At 49.9% G+C, this 13,455-nt stretch overlaps 1 protein-coding gene across 1 annotated transcript in view; it reads left to right on the forward strand.

Annotated features, from left to right (window-relative positions):
• The first annotated feature begins 509 nt into the window (after window positions 1-509).
• TTYH3 (tweety family member 3) overlaps window positions 510-13,455 on the forward strand; it is an 80,316-nt gene continuing 67,370 nt past the window's right edge. Inside the window, exon 1 of the mRNA XM_015406462.1 lies at window positions 510-638. Within this exon, the coding sequence (XP_015261948.1) occupies window positions 510-638 (129 nt within the window). The remainder of the gene's footprint in view (window positions 639-13,455) is intronic.

The following is a 13,455-nucleotide window of genomic DNA, read 5'->3' on the forward strand; positions in this document are numbered from 1 at the left end:
GGGGGGGGGCCGTGTGTGGAGGGGGGGGGGGGTGGCCTCCGGGGCTCCGCGCGTTTCGTGAGGCGTCGTCGTCGTCGTGACCCCCCCCCCTCCTTTCCAGAAGGCCGCGCCGCCTCAGGAGGGCTTTTCCCGCCACTCCCGTCCCCGGCTTCTGCCGTCCCCGCCTCCCTCTCTCCTCCTCCTCCTCCTCCTCCTCCCTCGGGCACCGGCCGGGGTGGGCGGCGCTAGTCGGGGAGAGGAGGCGGCGGAGGCGAGGCTCTGGGCGAACAAAGAGCAGCGGCGGCGGCGGCGGCGAGCGGAGGGAGGCAGCGGCCATGTGGGGCGGGAAGCCTCCGCCGGGGAGCGGCGGCGGCGGCGGTGGCGGTGCTGCTGAGGAGAAGGCGGAGACGCGCCGGGCGGCTTGAAGCGGGCCTCGACGGGGAAGGAAGGCGGGCTGAGGCGGCGGCGGCGGCCCCGTTCATGATGGCGGCGTGGCGGCGGCGGCGCTGAGGCGGGCGGGCGGCGGGGCCATGGCGGCGGCGGGGGTGAGCTACTCGCCGCCCTGGTGGGTGAGCCTCCTCCACCGCCTGCCCCACTACAGCCTCCGCTGGGAGGCCGCCGGCGACGACTTCCGACCCGACGACGCCGAATACCAGCAGGTGAGAAAAGGGGAGGAGGAGGGGGACCTCCCGGGTTTGGATCGGGGCCGCCGGTGGAGGGGGAGAAGGAGGGAGGGGGGGGGGCGACGACGATTGCAAGCCCCTTCCCCCCTTTCCCCCAACCTATTTCCCCACGTGCTTCGGGGGTGGGGGTGGAGGGGACGGGCGAGCTGAACACGGGTCTCCCAGATCACAACGTCGCCTCTGCTTCCAAATAGGCACCTATAGATATCACAATCTGCTTTCCTAGTTGGGGATGAGGAGGGGAAGTTGAGTGTCGCCCCCTGCGTTATATCTCTCTCCCCCCCCCTCGCAGATTATGCACTGATAGGTATCATGGAGGGGGGGGGTTAGGTATAGTTAACAGATAGTTATCATGGGCATGTATAGGTATCATGGGTTTTTTTAGGTATAGGTATCAGGGGGGGGTTAGGTATAGGTATCATGGGCATGTGTAGGTTATCAGGGGGGTATAGGTATTATGGGGGATATATAGGTATCAGGGGGTTTTTTAGGTATAGGTATCAGAGGGGTTTAGGTATAGGTGTCATGGGCATGTATAGGTTATCATGGGGGGTTTAGGTATAGGTATTATGGGGATATATAGGTATCATGGGGGTTTTTTAGGTATAGGTATCAGGGGGGTTGAGGTATAGGTATCATGGGCATGTGTAGGTTATCATGGGGGGTTTAGGTATAGGTATTATGGGGGATATATAGGTATCATGGGGTTTTTTAGGTATAGGTATCAGAGGGGTTTAGGTATAGGTGTCATGGGCATGTATAGGTTATCATGGGGGGTTTAGGTATAGGTATCATGGGCATGTATAGGTATCATGGGGGTGATTCTCTCATCCGTGGGTTTTATTTTTATATTGGGTTTTAATAATAGTGACATCTTAAACATTGTTTTGTTGTGACCCGCCCTGAGCTTGTTTGCAGGGGAGGGAGGGCTAGAAACCAAATAATAAGTAAAATCCTCCTTTCATACCTCCAGCAGAAGGGGGAGTCATGCATCTTTTCTGCTGCTGGTGAACTCCCTCTCAGGTCCCTGTCCCCCCTTAGTTTTCACCCCAACATACCCACGACTGTCTCTTCCTCCCCTTTTTGCCCCCAGTTTCCCCATAAAGGTAAAGGTAAAAGTAAAGGTTCCCTTGCTCGAAAGCCAGTCGAGTCCGACTCTAGGGTTGCGGTGCTCATCTCCGTTTCAAAGCCGAAGAGCCAGCGCTGTCTGAAGACGTTTCCGTGGTCATGTGGCTGGCATGACTAAACAACCAAGGCGCACGGAACGCTGTTCCCTTCCCACCGAAGCGGTCCCTATTTATCTACTTGCAATTTCTTGCTTTCGAACGGCTAGGTTGGCAGGAGCTGGAACTAGAGACGGGAGCTCACTCTGTCATGTGGCACACTCGGGTCTCGAACTGCTGAACTACCGACCTTCCACAGCCTGCAGTTCAGCGTCTTCACCACTTGAGCCACCGCAGTTTCCCCATATTGAGTGTTAAAAGGGCCTTTGGTTGGGGGTCCCTGTTCCTTCTCTGGCACCCCGCACATGTCTCTCGCCCCCCCCCACATATGTCCCTTACACCCCCAAACAATCTCCCTAAGAGTGTTTAAGGGGTGGGGGGAATCATATCATGTCTTAATTTGTTTCTTCTCGCCCCAGCTCCTCCCAAACTCTGCATGCTTTCCTGCATATGCCCCAATACTCCCTCACCCACCCTCCCCCCTTTCCAAAATCCCTAATCTGAAATAACAATTTCATCCCTTCATAAAGACGATTTGCGTTCCCTGTGTTCTTCCCTGTACAAGGCCCGGTTCACACATTCAAAGTCCCGTGGTGAAGCCTTTCCTGGACTGCACCACTTCCGGCTGGGGGTGGGGGGATTTGCGTGGCTGCATGCTGTCCAGGAACAAAGGCTGCCTTGGATATTAGGGAAGAAGAGAGCATATTGGGGAGAGAAGTCCAAGCTGGACGTTACTTCCTGACATGCTGAAGGGGTGTTCATGTGTGGAGAACATTCCTAGGAAATCCCCCCCCCCAGCTTGAAGCGATGCAGTTGGGAAATGGCTTCGCCATTGGACGAGAGGTTTAGGAGAGACCGCAATGAACCCTTTTGTATACATTACCTCCTCACGTGTTTCGTATTAAGCTTATTTGTTTACTTCATTTATAATTGTCATTCTCGGGCCCTCCCTCCCCTTTAGGTTGAAGGGAGACTTTTGTCTGCCTTCTTGGTATCTCCTCTCCCCACCTTCCCCCCTTGCGTCCCCTCATCCCCAGATTTAAAGGCAGAGAGAAGGAACAGAGGGTTTTCGTTACTCCTTCACTCCCGTTGTGCACGCAGGCAGGCTTGTGGGCCGTGGAAAAACGCTCCCCTTCCACATCTCGCTGGGGAGTTACCGCTGAGGACAAAACGGGGGGGGGAGGAAAACCAGCAGCCCACTCGCCCCATTTCATCGCCTCCACAGAAAGGAATTCGGGGAGGGGGAAGGTGGCTATGGGAGCGCACCGGCGCAGTTGCCCACCTCTCCAAGTGGAACTTGGGGGGATGGAGGTTGGGGGCGGTTGGCAGGGAAGCTTCCATTTTCCATCACGCCTTTGCAAAGTTTTCGGAGCTATGGGGGGGTGGCAGAAGTGGAATTCGAATTTGGAGGCGGATGAGGACTTGGATAGGGTCCTCTCCCCCCCCCCCCCAAACTCAGGAGGAAGGCAAGTCGGTATTGTCGCCAGTTCTGAGGTTCACATAACCTGCATCCCAAATGTCTCTCTGAGGATGAGAGCTAGCATGGAGGGGGAAGCCTTCCATATTTATTCCTCCTTTCCCTTGGATCTCTTCCCCCAAGCTTTTGAAGCACCTGACGTCAGTCTCGGGTAGCGATTAGGTTCACTTTGTTAAGGGGAAAGGAGAGCCTTCAGAGCTAGCCCACTCTGTAATCCTTTCATCGCTGGGTGTGTCCCCCCCCCCAGCCCCAATGTCCGCGACCACTTTTGAGAGGGAGGGAGCTGCGCGCCGCTGTTATGAAAATGGATGACTTAATGCCTCTCAGCTATATCGAGGTTGAATTTACAGCGCTAACGAGTCTTGCAGGCACTAACGGAAGGGTTCCTCTGTTTCTAAGCCTGATGCGTCTGCTCTCGGTTTTCCGACACAAATGCCGGTGAATGGCGTTTCCGGGTGTCGTCTTTTTTTTTTTTTTTTTTAGGGGACCTGGTCTAACGAGTGCCTTGTTTCCCCAACATCTGTAAAATGAAAAACACCATTTTGCACCTCTTGGTGCACTCGTTTCAGCAAAAAAAACAGCAATAGCATCCAGTGCTTGGAAACGGCAGTGTATCTGTGCTGGTCTCCTAAACCTCCTTCCGTGCAAAAGAAACACTCTTAAAAAAAAAAAAGGATCCCCTTACAAATGAAGGGTAAAATAATTAAGAAATCTGTCTGTTTCTCAGATCAAAGCTGCTGGTGGCTTTCCTTTCTTTAAAGAATCCCTTTGTTGCGAAATGAAGGATCTTGAAGGAAAATGTTGCATGTTACACGACGAGTTGGGAGCCTCAATGGTTCTGAAGGTTCTCTTGTTTATCTTGCCTCCTCTTACGTAAGAGTCGCCAGCCTCGTCCCCGAGGAGTGTACGTGATAAAACCAGCCCTGGGTCTTTCGCTTTCATCCTGCAAGGTCTCTTTGTAATGTTTGTCAACTCAAGAGTGTTTGTAAACCCGCACCTAACTGCAGGTCGATGAACAATAGGAGACTTACAGAGATCAAGGCCTAAATAATCAGATGAAGATCAAACATGTTGTGGGTGTAGAGTACAGGAGGGATGCGGCCATGGAAGAAGCCGTGTTTTTTCTCAATCTGTGCATATCATCTCTTGCTTGAAAATTCCTTTCTGCATGCTTCCCCTGTGGCAAATGAAAATCCAGACTTCGGCCCATTCTTTCCTTAGGATCTTGCATCCTTGACTTGGTCTTGTTTGAAAAGAACTATTCCTGACAGTGGCACAGGATATTTTTGTAGGGGCAGCGAGAGGGATAAGGTTATGATAACAGAGCAGATGCTTCTGCCGGTGTCCCGGTCTTGAGGCTCGGTTGCTAGGTAGTGGTGACCAATGATCCCTCTAAGCTGAGTTAGTGTGAGCTAGCTCACTGTTTTTTAGCCTCCGGCTCACACATTTTTGTCTTAGGAAGGATGGGCTCCAGAGCAAACTGATTTATGCAGTAGCCAAATCGCTCGCTCACAACTTTAATGCCGGTGGCTCACAAAGTAGAATTTTTCCTCACAAGACACCACAGCTTAGAGGGAGCATTGGTGGTGACCACAATGCAACCCAGGTGCACTGAACATTGCCAATAAGGTTTCTGCTACAGAGGGAAATGGCAGTTGTTGAGGTGGCCTTCAGAGTGATTTGAGGTCAGCCGCCGTAGTCTGCGCTGCGTTAGTAAGACAACACCGGAAGCTGCCTTAATACTGAATCAGACCCTTTGTCCATCAAGGTCAGAATTGTCTGCTTAAACTGGCTGTCCAGGGTTTCAGGTGAAGGTCTTCCGCATCACTCCTTACATGATTCCTTTTAAGTAGAGATGCCAGGGATTGAACCCGGGCCTCTGCCATCCACGCTGATTTTCTTCCCCCGAACCACGTCCCCACCCCAGACGAGCATCGTGTCTGTTCCCCTATATATTTTCTGCAACTTGCCTCTTCTCGTGTCCTGGATATGGCTGAGTGCTGTTTTAGGGAGATACACGGAGGAGGAATACACCCCCATTGCAGACTCCTATGGGGTAAACAATCGAAGAACAGCCGCTTGACAGTCTAGGCATGTCAACACACACGCTCGTTAAATGGGAGAGTTAATAATATGTGCTCTCTCCTCAATTAACCCGGTGAGCGTGGCTGAATGCTGCAGAGTTCAAAGTACGGTAAGGGTGTATTAACCTGCCGACGTGGAAGTTCGTCTTCTTTAAGAAAGGCGGTCCGTGTAGCCGCTTGACATGAGAAGTGGGATGAGAAACATTCAGTATGCTTTGTTTTAAGGAGACGCTTACAGGTGAGCACTAGTCCAAGTTTATGACTGTATACGTCGCCCCACCCCATGGCCATTTCCTGGGAAACGCAGCAGAGACATTCCATTTGTGTTTCCAGGATAAACCTTAACTTTTGGGAGGCTCCTTTAGTGATAGCAAGAGAGAGATGCTTGCTAAAATAGGCTCCCTCCAATTGTATTATTGCTAGGACTGGAGGAAGTGAACAATCTTAAATTTAAAAAGCATTTAGCTGTTCCATAAGTTCTAATGGCTAGCTAATGCAATTTTGGGAGGGAAGGCAGCAGATCTTGGACGCTAAGCAGGGTTGGTACTTGGAAGGGAGACCACCAAGGAAGACTCCGCAGAGGAAGGCCGTGGCAAACCACCTCTGCTTCTCACTTGCCTCGGAAGCCCCTTGCTGGGGTTGCCTTAAGTTGTAAGCTAAGCAGGGTCGGTACTTGGAAGGGAGACCACCAAGGAAGGCTCTGAAGAGGAAGGCCATGGCAAACCACCTCTGCTTCTCCCTTGCCTTGGAAGCCCCTTGCTGGGGTCACCATAAGTTGACTGCAGATTAACAGCACTTTACATGCACAATGCAGTTTTGTTAAAGGCAATACTACAGTATCTGTAGTGGTGGATATAATTGTAGTGGAAAGCCACAGATGATGAATGTTCTGCTTCTCCCTTGCCTTGAAAGCCCCTTGCTGGGGTTGCCTTAAGTTATAAGCTAAGTAGGGTCGGTACTTGGAAGGGAGACCACCAAGGAAGACTCTGCAGAGGAAGGCCATGGCAAACCACCTCTGCTTCTCCCTTGCCTTGAAAGCCCCTTGCTGGGGTCACCATAAGTTGACTGCAGATTAACAGCACTTTACATGCACAATGCAGTTTTGTTAAAGGCAATACTACAGTATCTGTAGTGGTGGATATAATTGTAGTGGAAAGCCACAGATGATGAATGTCTTCTGAAGTCGACGCATAGTGCGTGCGGTTCAGTGTTGCTTTCATTCTGCTTCTTGGAGATCGAAATCCTTCCTGTCTTTGGGGGAAATCCTGAGACTGCTGCGTATGCGGTCCATGCATGAATATACTGAATTTCTAACTGCTTGCTCACTTTTTATGAGCTAAGACCTCATCCTGTTCCGTTTTGGTCCTGTCTTTTGGGGGCGAGGGTCCAGTAGAGGTTACGCACCAAGCAACGCCTCTGTTGCCAAGAGCAGACCCGGGGGTTGAGAACTGACTTACTGGAGACTCTTGGAGTGACCCTGATAGGGGTCCCCTTCTCTTCCATCTCCCATGGCTGGCCCAAGCAACAGTTTGATAAGCATTCCCCACTGCCATGCCCTTTGCTGCCTTAGCATATGCATCCTGGCTTTGCCACCTGAGAAGCCCAGAACAGATGTTGACAGTAGAAAACAGGAAATTGCTTAAAATAAACGAACATGTGTTGTTTGGGCGGAAGCCGTCTCTTACAGTCACAATGGGACTAGATGCATACTGTTTTTTCAGTGTGATAAAGTTTATCTTGCTCTCCCAGGGCTTTTCCAATGCTTCTGATGAAAGCCGCTCTGGTTCACGAGTCAGCTTTTTGCTGGAATAAGCTTTGTTTCCCATTAAGGTGCCGCTGGGCTCCGGTTTTCATTTGCACCTGGCTGGCATTGTAGCATACTTGAGTGTGGACAAAATTAGACACGCTTAGTATAATTAGTTGCTGTAGATTTTCCGGGATGTGTGGCCGTGGTCTTGGCATTGTAGGACCTGACGTTTCGCCAGTAACTGACTGGCATCCTCAGAGATATGAACACGGAAAGATGGAATACTCTCTGGGTGCGTTCAGATGGGACATTTACAATGGTATAGGTGCTGGTTGGAATTGGTGTACTACCGGTGTTCACACGTAGAACATCTGCCTTCCGTCCCTAAATGTTGCAAAGAGCTTTAAACCGTTGTATTCTGCCACTAGGTCCCCAATTGGTGATATCCTGAGTGCACCGGTTGTAACCGCTTTACCCCCCGTCTGATCGCTCTCCACCGTTGTAGAGCCACTTCCGTTCGGAAGCCCGAGGCTTCCGATTTTCGCCCACCACTTTTTTTGTTAGGTTGGTGATAGGCGTTTGGGCGAAGCTTCGCACCAGCGTTTGTTTAAAAAAAAAAAGGTCCTTAGTTTAAGGTTTTAGAGGAGTCCAGGACCTCAGGGAGGCCAGTTTGCTCTTTAAACTTTAAAGGTAAGTCCTCTCTTCAGGGCATGCTTTTCTGGACGGGGTATTTTGCGCATGCGCGAAGATCGCCATTCTGTGGATGGCTGCCTATGCGCATGCGCAAACTGAGTAAAAAAAAAACAACGGCGACGCCTGCTGTGTGTGAATGGGAATACAGCAGTGGGCTCCGCAGACAGGAGGTAAGTGTGATCGTGTTTCAGCCGGCATAAACTGCCGGCTGAAACGCCCCTCTGTGTCAAGGTGAGAAGAAAATGGTAGGCAGTAAATATATATCACCTGCAGAAGGTGGAGTATATAAGAAGGTGGGAGATATAAATTTACTGCCTACCATTTTCTTCTCACCTTGACACAGAGAGTATTCCATCTTTCTGTGTTTATACTTCAGAGGATGCCAGTCACAGCTGCTGGCGAAACTTCAGGGTCTACAATGCCAAGACCACGGCCACACATCCCGGAAAACCTACAGCAACTAAAGAACTCCGGCCGCGAAAGCCTTCGACAACACACTTAGTATAACTTAGAGGATGTTGTATATGTTTACGTGTACACAGGAAAATGCCGTGAATAGCCTTACACAAAAATCTTCATACTGTGTATTTTGGAATTAAACCCGTGTCTGAAAAAGCATTTCAGTTGTTCCAAAGGAGAAAATATTTCCGAGGAGCCCTTTTTCAGCGCTTCGCCCAATTTTCCAGTTTTGCCTGTTGCGGAAAAAAAGTCCAGAGACTGAGCCAGCGTTACTCTCTCTTCCCCGAATCTTTCCTTTTCCCCTGCCTCTTCCCATCTCAAGCGGCCCCATGCTTCGACCACAGCCAGGCCTCTGAATTACATCATAATTCTCAGATACGCTCGTTTTGGCAAAGATGGTCCTGAAGGTATACAGATCCCAGTCCGTTGAGAAGTTTAAAAGGAAGTATGAGCCCCCTGGGTTGTGCTCAGAAATGAATTATCAGTCAGTGAAGCTCCTTCCGAGGTGGCAGGGTATGTTTCTTGGGCAAATATGTGGTGGGAAACGCCACTGAGGCACAGCTTGGCTTATGGTGACTAGGGTTTTCAAGACAAAAGACATTCAGAGGTGGTTTTGCCATTGCCTATCTCTGTGTCACACAGCCCTGGTATTCCTTGGTGGTCTCCCATACAAATACTAGCCAGGAGGGCTGATGCTGCTTAGTTTCGGATGAGATCGGGCTAGCTTGGGTAATCCAGGTCAGGTATACCAGAGATACCAGCTAGCTTTGCAGCAGCATTTACATTTATGCTGTTACTGTCCTTGTAAAGTTTGTCACACTTTCGTTTACTTTGGCACTGGCAGCTCAGAGTTAGAGAGTGTATGCTTGTCATGCCTAAGGTCCCAGGTTGAATTTCCAATGAAACTGAAGCTCAAATACTCTGGCCACCCAATGAGAAGGGAGCACTCACTGGAGAAGACCCTGATGCTGGGAAAGATTGAAGGTCAAAGAAGACGGGGACGGCAAAGGATAAGATAGTTAGACAGTGTCATAGATGCAACGAACGTGAAATTGAGCCAACTTCAGAGGACAGTGGAAGACAGGAAGGCCTGGCGTGATCTGGTCCATGGGGTCGCAAAGAGTCGGACTCGACTGTGCGACTGAACATCAACAACAACAAATTCTGGGAGACTCAAGGTGGATTACATAGTATAAGTCAAACAGAGTCAACAACATGGGACATCCAGTCAGACAGTGCAATAAGGTTTGGATTCCAGAAATCTGGGAACAAGCAGAAACCTGAAACAAAGCATAAGGATTTAAACGTGACACATTAAATGGTGCAGAAATTACATGGTGGAAGCATACTTACAACAATAGATAGAACACAGTATTATAGTCCGCAGTCCCTATAGCATTTTTCTGAACCGTTTCATTACGGTGCCCTATTACCTGTGCGCAAAAGCCCTCCTGAATAATTTAGATTTGCATAGTTTGCAGAAAGAGAAGAGAGCACAAGCTTCCCTAATCTTGTCAGGCAGGCCATTTCATAAGGTGGGGGCCTGTGAAGCCCCCCCCCCCCGGGCCAGGGTCCACATCCCTCTGGGGAGAGGCCATCTTTTCTCAGCATTGTCAGATGAGGCAACATTCCAGAACTGTGAAGTTTGCACTTTAATGGCTTGGTTTCTTCACAGGGCCAACTCCAGAGGTCGACCACCACCCTTTAGCCGGGCCAGTTCATGACTCCGCACCAGTGTTCCCTCTAAGCTGAGCTAGTGTGAGCCAGCTCACAGTTTTTTAGCCTCTGGCTTGCACATTTTTGTCTCAGCTCAGGAAAGATGGCTCCAGAGCAAACTAATTTATGCAGTCGCCAAAACGCTCGCTCGCAGCTTTAGTGCCAGTAGCTCACAAAGTAGAGTTTTTGCTCACAAGACTCCACAGCTCAGAGGGAGCATTGCTCCTCACCTCCACCTGTTCACACCTCAATGCTAGGAGAGCTGTCCCGGCTCCGGTCTTTCTCCAGGTTCCTCAAGCTCCGGTCCTGGCTGCTGCACCCTTCCTGCAGGGTTAAGCCAGGCGGGGCAGCCTGTGTGATTGGTTCAGATGGGAAAAGTTCCTCCTGGCTTCCCTTGGGTTCAGGAATGTTGACCTCTGAGGCTCCAGTGGGCCTGGTACCTTCTCACCTGCAAAGACCCCCAAACACATATTCCCACAGCCCTCTTCCAGCCAACAGCCAACCACACTGTCTTCAACTGGGGCCTTTTATTGTGATTGGTTCAGATGGGAAAAGTTCCTCCTGGCTTCCCTTGGGTTCAGGAATGTTGACCTCTGAGGCTCCAGTGGGCCTGGTACCTTCTCACGGGCAAAGACCCCCAAACACATCTTCCCACAGCCCTCTTCCAGCCAATAGCCAACCTCACTGTCTTCAGCTGGGGCCTTTTATTCCTCTTCCCCATGCCACTTCCAGGTCCTGCTTCCCTGTTCCTACTCCTGAGTAGGCCCTTTTTCTCAAGGAGGTCTTTTCTCCTCAGGGAGCTAGTACCATTTGGCCTTCCCCTGCCTTCTCCTCCCATTACGATCACAGGCCCCAATTGGCTCTTTCCTCTGCTCTGCGATTGGTCTGCTGCCTTCCTTAGGGTGGTGCTCCTGCATCAACGCAAGAGCTGTGACAGAGAAAGCACATGTCTGCAAAGACCCCCAAACACATATTCCCACAGCCCTCTTCCAGCCAACAGCCAACCACACTGTCTTCAACTGGGGCCTTTTATTCCTCTTCCCCTGGCCACTTCCAGGTCCTGCTTCCCTGTTCCTACTCCTGAGTAGGCCCTTTTTCTCAAGGAGGCCTTTACTCCACAGGGGGCTAGTACCATTTGGCCTTCTCCCCCCGACGGGCTCTTCCCTCTGCTCTGCGATTGGTTTGCTGCCTTCCTTAGGGCGGTGCTCCTGCATCATCGCAAGAGCTGTGACAGAGAAAGCACATGTAAGGGTAGTTGTTGATTTTGCCCATCCGTAGGGTGGTGACTCTAGAAGGCCCCTCTCAGACAAGCAAAGCTGCGCTAGCAGAGCGTAGGGAGAAAGGTGATCCTGTGAACACGATGGAGCAAGGCGACGAAGGGCTCTGTATGTGATAGCCAGTACCTAGAATTGAGTCTGGTGGCTGATGGGCAGCCAAAGAAGTGATTGCAGAGTGGGAGTAATAGGCTTGCCCCATTTAGCGACTGATAATAGCCGAGCTGAGGTGTTCTCTGCCAACTGGAATCTCTGAACTGTCTTCAAGGGGAGATCTATACTGATGGGCAGCCGAAGAAGTGATTGCAGAGTGGGAGTAATTTGCTTGCCCCATCTAGCGACTGATAATAGCCGAGCTTGAGGTGTTCTCTGCCAACTGGAGTCTCTGAACTGTCTTCAAGGGGAGATCTATGTACAGTGCATTACAGTAGTCTAGTCCTCAGTGTTACCGTGGCATGGGTCCAGGTGGCCAGATCGGCTGTGTCCAGGTAGGGGGCCATCTTGCGGGATAGGCTGAGCTGGAAGAAAGAATCGAGGGAGGCACGCTGGAAAGACATTGCTTGCAGTCTTAAAAGTGTCAGTCAGTGTAGACCGGGGTGGCTAAACGTGCTTAATGTAAGAGCCACATAGAATAAACATCAGAAGTTTGAGAGTCGCAAGACGTGAACAGATATTACACGTTTTTACTGGGAAGCATGCAAATTTGCTTTTTTATTAACACAAAATGAAACTGCTGAAAATAATAACAAAAGCAGTAAAAGCAGGTGTTGATAATGATATCTATTGGTCCAATGATATCTGTTTGCTAATGATATTCAGCTTCCCCAGCTGCCCTGCCCAGGAGCCCCACAATATCTGTGAAAGAACTGCATGCAGCTCCTGAGCCAAAGTTTGGCCGCCCAGTTCAGCGTAGAGATGTAAAATTTCCGGGGAAAAACGGAAATTTTCGGAAAAATTGAAAAAAATGCTACATTAGCATTTCTTTTGTCTTTTCTAGATTGAAAGTCATTCTGTTACTTTAGGAACATAAAATATGACTATGGACATTTTTACTTGGCATGAAATTATCACAACTAGCATATTAAAAATATAGTGTATCCAAACAATTATCACAAACAGAATACCCATCCACATGCAAAAACAAAACTGAAACCTTTTTATTTTCTTCTGACAATAGCACCTCCTAAAGGAAGAAATGCATCTTGTTCTTGCATTGGAGAGTTCAGTTTGTAACCTAGGACTTGCTTGTCCTCAGTGCACAGAAATTAGATCAATCTGATACCATTATATATTTTAGAAATGATTTGGAAAATATTTGAACACCTTGTCTTAAAATATTTTATTCATCATGTTAAAATAAAACGTTCCATAATCAATTTTTTTTCTTTTCTTTTTTTTATTTTTCCAATTTTTCAGAAAAAAACAAAAAAGGCTTCAGGAAAAGAAACGGGGGAAAAAACGTTTTTTTCCTGAATTTTTCCGTTTTTTTCCCGGGCCTTCACATCTCTAGTTCAGCGCTAGAAGGACCAGGGGTTTTTCCCAGTATACGGCAGCGTCGTATGTTTGTATCTGGCAGAATACCTTATCAAGCAAGCCTTCTTTTCCCTCCAGCCTCTGCCTCCTTTCCCCTTGTGTTATGAATCATTATGGATATGGGAGGGTTTATCTCGAGCGATAACAGTCCTTTCCCAGCTGTGCCTCTGAATCACCCTTCCACGGCTGGTTGCTTAATAGTGAATCATAAACCCGAAGTGAAGGAATCGAAGAGGGCGCACAGCCAGCGTTTGACAATCTGGGGCCGAGGGAAAAAAAATCTGTAGGAGTTGGCAGTGGCCACGTGGATCCCACGAGCCCCCCACCCCCCCCGGTTTAAATGGTGCAGCAGCGAGGGCGGCATCCTCAACGAAATCTCTACCAAAATGTGGAGGGTTTTGTGAGCCCGGGTGCATCGCCCTCCACTGATGTGAAGAGCTGATCTGAAGCTCCCATCTGGCAGAATTGTCCTCTTCTAGAGCTGGGGTGTCAAACATGTGGCCCAGGGGCTGGATCAGGCCCCCGGAGGGCTTCCATCAGGCCCGCAGTGGAACTGGCCATCTCCTGCTTCCAGTTCTGCTGCTGCA

This window comes from Gekko japonicus, unplaced genomic scaffold, assembly GCF_001447785.1.
Source record: "Gekko japonicus isolate JY-2015 unplaced genomic scaffold, Gekko_japonicus_V1.1 scaffold3658, whole genome shotgun sequence".
Lineage (NCBI taxonomy): Eukaryota > Metazoa > Chordata > Lepidosauria > Squamata > Gekkonidae > Gekko > Gekko japonicus.